The sequence below is a fragment of the Rhinopithecus bieti genome, unplaced genomic scaffold (genome assembly GCF_001698545.2).
Source record: "Rhinopithecus bieti isolate Rb0 unplaced genomic scaffold, ASM169854v2 scaffold_59, whole genome shotgun sequence".
Taxonomy (NCBI): Eukaryota; Metazoa; Chordata; class Mammalia; order Primates; family Cercopithecidae; genus Rhinopithecus; species Rhinopithecus bieti.
This window is the reverse complement of record NW_016803115.1, coordinates 1,965,383-1,974,425: the sequence shown is the minus strand read 5'-3', so window position 1 is coordinate 1,974,425 and position 9,043 is coordinate 1,965,383. Positions and strand designations below refer to the sequence as shown.

The window sequence follows — 9,043 nt, the reverse complement described above, 5'->3', positions numbered from 1 at the left end:
ATCGCCAAAGCAATCCTGAACAAAATGAACAAAGCTGGAGGTATCACACTACCACATTTCAAATATACTACAAAGCTCTAGTAACCAAAACAGCATGACACTGGGATAAAAACAGATACATAGACCAATGGAACAAGATAGAGAATCAAGAAATTCATCCACATATCTATAGACAACTGATTTTTGACAAAGGTGCCAAGAATACTCATTGGGAAAAGGACAGTCTCTACAATAAATGGTACTGGGGAAACTGGAGGTCCTTATACAGAAGAATGAAACTAGTCCCCTACCTCTGACCCTATTTAAAAATCAACTCAAAATTATCAAAGACCTAAATATAGGACCCAAAACCATAAAACCACTGGAAGAAAACATAGGAGAAATGCTTCAGGACATTGGCCTGGGAAAATATTTTATGAATAAGACCTCAAAACACAGGCAACAAAAGCAAAAATAAACAAATGTGATTACATCAAACTTTAACCTTCTGCACAGCAAAGGAAACAACAGAGTGAAGACAACCTACAGAATCAGAGAAAATAGTTGCACACTACTCATCCAATAGGGGATTCATATCCAGAATAAATAAGGGACTCAAACATCTTAACACCAAAAAACACTACAAAAACAACAATCTGATTTTAAAATGGGCAAATGACCTGAACAGACATTTCTCAAAAGACATACAGATGGTCAACAGGTATATGAAGAAATGCTCAACATCACTAATCATCAGGGAAATCAGGGAAATAGAAATAAAAAAAAAAAAAAACAATCATGAGGTATCATCTCACCCCAACTATGATAGCTATTAACAAAAAGTTAAAAAATAACAAATGCTGGTAAAGATACAGAGAAAAGGAGCTCTTATATACACTGTTGGTAAGAATGTAAACTAGAGAAGTCACTATGAAGAATGATATGGAAGTTCCTCAGAAAACTACAAATAGAACTAACATATGATCCAGCAATCTCCCTACTGGAAATTTATCCAAAGGAAAGGAAATCAGAATATTGAAGAGACATCTGCACCTCCATATTTACTGCAGTGCTATTCACAATAGGCAAGATATGAAATCAACCTAGGTGTCCAACAACAGATAAACAGATAAAGAAAATGGGAGTTACACACACACACACACACATATACACATACATATGCATACACATAATGGAATACTATTCAGCCACGAAAAAGAACAAAATCCTGTAATTCATGGCAACGTGAAAGGAACTGGAGGACATTATGTTAATTGAAATAAGCCAGGTACAAAAGTTAAACACCACATGTTCTCACTCATTTGTGTAAGCGAAAAACTGTTCTCACTCATGTGGAAGCTAAAAGTAGAACAGCGGATACAAGAGGCTGGGAAGATTAGGGGAAAGGATGAGGAAAGGAAGGAATAGGGGTAGATTTGTTAATAGACACAAAATTACAGTGAAATAGGTGGAATAAGTCCTATGTTCTATACTACTGTAGGATGACTATGGGTAACAATAATATATAGTTTCAAACAGCTAGGAGGATACTGAATATTCCCAACACAAAGAAATGATAAAGTTTGAATGTATATGCTAATTACCCTGATCTGATCACTATACATTATATGTACTGAAACTTCACTATGTACCCCATGAGTAGGTACAATTATTATTAGTCAAAAAAAATAAAATGAAAAAAATGCAAACAGCCATGACAAGTTTCACTACTTTACATAATTTAGATTTACCAAGATTAAGTGCTACTTCTTATTCGACAAAGTGAGTTATGCCTTTGCAATACTTGAGATATTTTCCTTTTCAAATAGCCATTGTTTCTTTTTAAGGTGTGTAGGTTGAACAGTATTTGTTTTTTCTTTAATAAACAAAGACCACTCTGCCAATTTCTGTACTTCATTGAAAACAGATTTATTTTAGTGCATTTTTATAGCACCTTGCCAACTACAAATGTCTGGAATGTACTCAACATAAAGAGTGAAAAAGAAAATATAAGCAATTTAAATATATACTTTGACATATAAATGTAGGACAGTTCTGTGTCCTGTTCGATGTCATGAAAGGTCTAGTAGTTGGTAGGTAAAAAGAAACCATGTTGTACTCTGTTGTTGACTAATTGTGGTTACCTTACTTATCAATAAAATTAGAAATATTATGCTCACATTTTTCACCTGTGGGTACAAGGAAGCCTGGTTGAAGTTCTCTCCTTGAGAGGCCTGGATTTGTTCACCTACTCAGATTTCAATTGGCTTTATAATAGGTTTCCTTATGTGCCTCATATTGGCTCCAGGTTCACTGGGTTTAAAAGGAGCCAAAGCACCATAAGGTTTTGGCAAAGGAAGAGTGGCCTCTGCTTCTGGGATGTAGGCATTTGGACGCTGCTCTGCAGTCGTGTAAACACCATTGGGCATCTGGCGATTATCTGCTTCCAAGAACTCCTGCAAAGAATGATTTTTCCTTTTCAGTTCTCTGAAAACTCTGGTGAAGTCACTTTATCCTTAGGTCCCAAAAGACGCAGCTGGCCTGGACAGTCTTTGACTGTGCTAGCTGATACTCCCCAAAGGGATGGGAGGAGTAGGAGGGTGGAATCACACCACACACACACACACACACACACACACACCCCTCATTGGAATGGGCTGTACTGCTTCAGCATCACATTATTCCTGGGGTTTAGGGTTTTTCAAAGACTGCTTCATGGGTCCTAACTATGTTTCCACCTCAATGTCTGTCATCAAGCACTAATTATTTTCCTGTTTTTGACAAAGGCAGAGCAACATATTTCCTTTGGTAAGTCACTGGTGAGCAAATGTTACAGTGGAAGAGATAGAGGAGTAAAGTGCAACCAGAGGAGGAAAACGGTCACCAGCTTGCTCTGAGCCTCAACGTTTTCGAGACTTTGCCTGTGCCTCTGGAAAACAGAGTGATCACTTACTGCACTAAAAAGCCCTCTGATAAATGGCAGTGGGACACCACAGGTAAAATCTGAATGCCCTAAAAGGAATAGTCCCAGGTGGTGCGGAAATTAGAAATCAGGTAATTTATACCTGTGCTCAGGCATTCCTAGTGTGTTTTGAATGCAGTTTTGTCTTGGGTTCAGGAGCAAATAGGGACCCTTTTGGTGACATCCACTGGACAATTTGAGTGAGTTGTACATCTGGAGGATGTAGACTCCTTGGAAAGAGACACCTAATTCCAGTCTAAGAATATGACAGGTCATGGGGGTAGGCAGAAGATCTGGTATCTAACTTGCAGGAGGAGTCAGTGATAGACCTAGTCTTAGGCCAGAGGACTAAGGTGGGAAAATAAAGGGGGGGGCGCTGAGGCCTATGATGTACATCAAGCATCTGCAGATGGCATGGCAACTATAATGTGGGTGGAGGCCTCACTGTATGCTGTGGAGGCCACAGCAGATGAACATGGAACAGTCGGGTGTGGTCTGAGCAGAGGTGCCAAGACAGAGATTGGAGACTTATAGACAAGACCGATGCCAGCCTGGTCATCACTATGCTGGTGGAAGGCCATGATGTTCAGCCTCGGCAGCCCAGGATGTAAGGCTGTGGGATGGGCCCTGTGCTTGCTAAGTGTTCTTCAGCGAGTATTGTGGCACTCTGGATTACTGCACTTTGTTATCTATAGAATATCTTAAACACACTTCTAATGACTATTGGGACTGTGTGTGGTAGAGTGGGGAAATTTTTCTTATACTGTGGGATGAATGACCCCCTGAAAGCAGCCCCTGCTGGCACCCTTTAGAAATGCAATACAGGAGCCAAAGCCTACCTGAGACTTTTCAGCGATGGCCAAGGCATGCATTTCTTCATCTCGAAGGACCTTCAACCATTCTTTCTCAATTTCCTTATTGAGTGGCAGACCTTTTTCTATCCTGGAATTGCAAGTGAAGATGAAGTCTTCTTTCTCCCTGACTTCCTTTTGGAGTTCAATGGTTAGGGCTTGTTTCATGGACAGCTCAGCAACAACAGCCATCATTTTCTCAGTTGCATTTTTTATCTTTCTTTGATAGCCATTCATCTAGAATTAAAGACCCCAAGGCTTAGTCTATGTATGCGGTGCACGAAGACTTAAAATGGCAGGCTGCTGGCCGTCTATAATGGTGGGGTGCATTTTTGCCTGAAGGAAGGAGGGTCTAACTTGGAATTCACAGGAATTAAGAACTGGAAAAGAATGCAGAGATTGAGCCGAACGCCCTGGTTGTGTATGTAAGGACAAGGAGAGAACAAGAAAAGGATTTGTTTATCTAGTTACTAGATTTCAAGGTGGATAATATTAAGGAGAATAGTTTAGTGCCCATTTTTAAGCATTTTTAAGAGGTGAGAAGGAAAGGTGAAAGGATGTGTTTTGTTTGTTTGTTTTGAGATGGAGTCTCGCTCTGTCGCCCAGGCTGGAGTGCAGTGACACGATCTCGGCTCACTGCTAGTTCTGCCTCCCGGGTTCACCCCATTCTCCTGCCTCAGCCTCCAGAGTAGCTGGGACTACAAGCGCCCAACACCACACCCGGCTTTTGTTTTGTATTTTTAGTAGAGATGGCGTTTCGCCATGTTAGCCAGGATGGTCTCGATCTCCTGACCTTGTGATCCGTCTGCCTTGGCCTCCCAAAGTACTGGGATTACATGCGGGAGCCACTGCGCCCGGCCAGAGATGTTCTTTTTTTTTTTTTTTTTTTTAATTAAAATAAAGACAAGGTCTTGTTCTGTTGCTCACACTGGAGCATAGTAGTGTGATCACAGCTCACTGCATCTTGGAACTCCTGGACTCAACCGATTCTCCTGCCTCAGCCTCCTAAGTAGATAGGACTATAGCCATGCACCACCACACTTGGCTAATTTGTTGGTGTTATTGGTAATTCCTGGTGTGCATCATTACTAGGTCAGAAACATGCATGAGCCGAGCTGGGGAAATCTTAGTCAATAACTTAGAATGAGAGCTGTTCCTGGAGTGTTTTGTCTGTTTGTTTTGAGACAGGTTCTCACTCTGTCACTCAGGCTGGAGCACAGTGGTGTGCTATCAGCTCACTGCAACCTCTGCCCCTGAGGCTCAAGTGATCCTCCCACCTCAGCCTCCCAAGTAGCTGGGACCACAGGTGTGCACCATCATGCCTGGCTATTTGTTTTTGTATTTTTTGTAGAGATGGGGGTCTCACTATGTTTCCTAGGCAGGTCTTGAACTCCTGAGCTCATGTGATCTACCCGCCTTGGCCTCCCAAAGTGCTGGGATTACAGGCGTGAGCCACTGCGACCAGACCTTTTTTTTTTTTTAAACCTATTAATATCAGCTATTTAGCATTAATACAGTTAAAAGATAGGACTAATTGGAAAAAAAAATCTCAAAAGGCAGGAAAGAAGTAAAACTGGAATTAGGGGTTCCTGTAATCTCTCTGTCTTGTAAATGGTAGAATCCTTTAGTGTGATAGCCATAGTGGGGCAGTTCAGTGGTGATACCTTCTACCTGGCAACACCCACTAGTTCCTCCTACCTTGCCTTATTTTTTCTTCACATCATGTCTCACTGCTGATATGATGCATGTTTTTCTCTATTTGATTACAGTCTGTCATCCCGTAAGAATGTACTCTTCATGAGGACAAGGACTATTTGTTTTACTCATCATCATAGTCTCAGTGCTCAGGACAGTGCTTGGAATATAAGAGGCACTCCTGCCCTCAAATTAAAGTTGAATATTTTCTGAATGAAGGAATGAATGAACTCTTAGTCTGTTTCATTCTTTGTTCTTGGACCAGGATAAATGGGGACATGCAAATGAGCTTCCAAATACTACACCTAATGTTGAATACCTTCCTCTCCTAAAGAGCATATCCGGTCACGTCTGTACCTCTGCTTAGAGGAATGTTAGGGCTAGTGATTTACCTGCCTCTGAAAATGTAATAACTGATTATTATATACAAATTTTGCCTCCTTAATGGTAGGTAATATAAATTTTATGACTTGTATACTGAACTAATTTTAGGAAGCATGTATCGAATAAAATGACTACCACTAAAAACTTCAATGAGTCATAAGTTTTGCCATTTTTATTTGACTTTTATGCTTCGGCTTTGACAACTTCCACTAACAGACTGATCAGTCCAGCAGCATTGGTGCAATTCACAACTTTAAGTCATAAAATAAGAAATGCTAAGACTTAGATAAGCTAATGCACTTTGAGTGAATTATCATGTCTGATGTTTCTTTAAATGTTGCTGCCTTTCCTTTTTTAAATGAATTTCCTTTTCTTTGGGGGGAGTCATTTTCCACTCAACCACTGCACACTTGAGTGTGTATGTCCGTCTGTGTAACTAGCCAACTTCCCTTCTCTTCCATAAATTAGAAAACAAAGCTTCATATTATTCTGGGTTGCTCCAAGTCTTAACTGAGATTTCCCACTTTCTGCTCCCACTTCTGTTGGGAAATTTGCAAGAGGAGCCATAAGCTATCTAGGAGGAGAGAGGACTTGATGAGATGTGCAATCTTGTTGAATGTGGCTAGGCCACTTATGTGTTCGACTATGTAATACTCGCAACAACTTCGGCTATCATACCCATTACACAGATGAGAAAATTGAGTTTTAAGATCATTTATCCATCTTTCTCAAGGCCATTTGCTAGTTTTGATAAATCATAGATCTGGAATCTGAATGTCTTTCTACTTTCCAGTTCTGCCTACTATGAGATTATCATTTCAAATGGAGGGGGCAGTGAAAGCTGGGGAGGAGGAAGAAGCCAATGGAGAGCATGGAAGGTAGGGAAAGGAAAGGGGAGAATGACTGTTAGACTAGGACTCAGCTGTGCTGGAGCTTTCCTGGCTATGGAAAGTGGCCGCTATGTACATTTCTCTAGCATTACTGTTGCCTTCCAGGCAACTCTGCCATCAGCTTTGATAAGTCAGGCCTCAGTGAAAATGACTTCCCCCAAGGAAAGGGAAATTCATTTTGCAAAAGGAAGGCAGGCAACATTTATTTAAAGGAATATCAGACATGCTAATTCAGGCAAAGTGCATGAACTTAACTAAGCCTTAGCATCAGTCCAGTGGCAGACGTGCGACTCACAACTTTACCTTAGTTTATGAGGCAAAGTTGTGATTTGCATACCTGCCACTGGCCTGATCAGTCTATTCATAGAAGTCGTCAGAGCAGAAGCATAAGAGTCAAATAAAAATGGCAAAGATAGTCTAAGATTTACAATCATTTCTTGTTTAGTGTGCCACATGTGCTTCTGAAACAGAACTGGTTATTATTCATCTTGTAAGTGTTTTTCTAGAATCTGGTATATGCTAGGCATTGGGGAAATTAAGAACAAGGAACAATTGCTGCCCTCAGGAGCCCACAGTCTCTGGTGTGGGTATTACCATTATCTGTTTTCATCTGTCTCTCCCTAGTAGACCCTGTGAGCTTCCTATGGTGTAAACAATGTGTCCCTTCCTCTTTGTTTCTGAACTCATGCCTAGCATGAGTGTAGCACATAGCAGGTGTTCAGTAATTACGGCTGACTGGCTGAACTCTGTACTGGCGGGATGCTCCAGAGGACCCCAGAGGCCAGGTGAGTGGCCAATCCTCTGATGGCTCTACAGTACGCGTGAAAGGCCTCGCATGAATGGTCTTGTGTAGGGGTAGACTGAGGAAGGAGGGAGTCCCGCGCGTGCACAGACATGACGCAGAAATGGAACAGGCACTGGGTGTACAGGCTGATGGGGCAATTCCCCAAAATGAACCTTTGTTGGAAGCAGGACTCAGAGCCACAGGAAGCCTGGTGAGACCTGTGGGAGTCTAGGGGGACTTCTAGGGGCTCTGCTGGCTGCTCCTTTCAGTGCAGCTTCTAGCAGTCCCACCCCCACCCTGCGGCTTTGGATCTGCCATCCTGGTCTCTTATGCTTATTAAATTAGGGGGTTCTGTGTTCCTGTCCTTTCCTCACTAGTGGTGCCTGGTGGGCACCTCCCTGGTGCAGTTGGTCTGGGTGTTGTGTGACTGCATTTCTCTTAACAGTCCCTTTCCATTTCTGGGTTCCGGCTGAGTTCTGGATTGGAGCAGTCCCTACTAAGATCACTGGATAAGTGAGGCGCTCCACTTAAAAGGAACTAGAAAGGATTTCACTTTGTGCATGGGATACAAAGATAATAACGGTCATAGTTGGGTAGTTGCACTGCTAAGTGAAACTTGTATACTGTCATTTAAAAGCTTAGGTTTTGCCACTGCGAAGTGAATTCATTCAGGGAGTAAGATTGAAACATTTTGAACAATTCTGAGTCATCCCTCCATTTTTCTAAGTTTCCCTAGTCATAAAACCTCATCTCTCCAGTGCTTCCCTCAATAAATCTATCAGTGTGTGGAAAATAAAAGGTAATAAAGGAGCAGGGGCAGAAGGGAAAAGGCAGGGTCTCAGGCCTACCTTCTTGGCTAAGAGCAGCGTGTCCTGCTTACAGGCCTGAGTTTTGCTGCAGAGCCTGTCTGTAAGCCGGGAGACCTGTTCATAGATGAAATCCTTCTCCAGCAGCTTCTCCTCCTTCTTGGCCAGTTGTAGTTCCAGCTATGTTTGAAAATAGTTTCAAGAGGAAGAAAAAAAGTCATCCAAGACAAAATCTTATTTCCTAATCAGAGCACTATTTCCCCCTACCCCCCACAAAATACCTCTGGAAAGTGTTTAGAGCTGGGTTAAGTCAAGACTTCCCCTGCCCCAGCCCCTGTAGATACCTCTGGGAGTTACAGTATGGCCCCCTCAGCTCTATCTAGCATCCACATCATCATTCTTCTGATGTGTTCCCATCAGGAAGACAAATTAATCCATTTAAGATGCCAGAATTACTCCTTTGGGCCATGAGAGAAAGGTGCCTTCGGAATCTCAAAACCACTGGATTGGAACTTCTTTTGTCAAGTGTCTAAATCAAGCTTAGAATGTATGACTAGATTACAACGAAAGGACTATATTAGTGACTAGAATAATGAAGGATAGGTCTGTCAGCATAGCATGAAACAGTACCGTAGGTATCTGTGAACTACATCAACAAGGGGCTACCAGATGCAATTTTAAGCAAGAATGTT

At 41.8% G+C, this 9,043-nt stretch overlaps 1 protein-coding gene across 5 annotated transcripts in view; it reads right to left on the bottom strand.

Annotated features, from left to right (window-relative positions):
- Positions 1-1,888: 1,888 nt before the first annotated feature.
- CCDC146 (coiled-coil domain containing 146) overlaps positions 1,889-9,043 on the bottom strand; it is a 192,443-nt gene continuing 185,288 nt past the window's right edge. For all 5 annotated transcript variants that reach the window (XM_017854321.1, XM_017854384.1, XM_017854454.1 and 2 more), the window contains 3 exons: positions 8,394-8,531; positions 3,781-4,029; positions 1,889-2,435 (listed from right to left, as the gene is read on the bottom strand). In XM_017854321.1, coding sequence (XP_017709810.1) covers positions 2,232-2,435; positions 3,781-4,029; positions 8,394-8,531 — 591 coding nt within the window. In that variant the 3' untranslated portion in view covers positions 1,889-2,231. The remainder of the gene's footprint in view (positions 2,436-3,780; positions 4,030-8,393; positions 8,532-9,043) is intronic.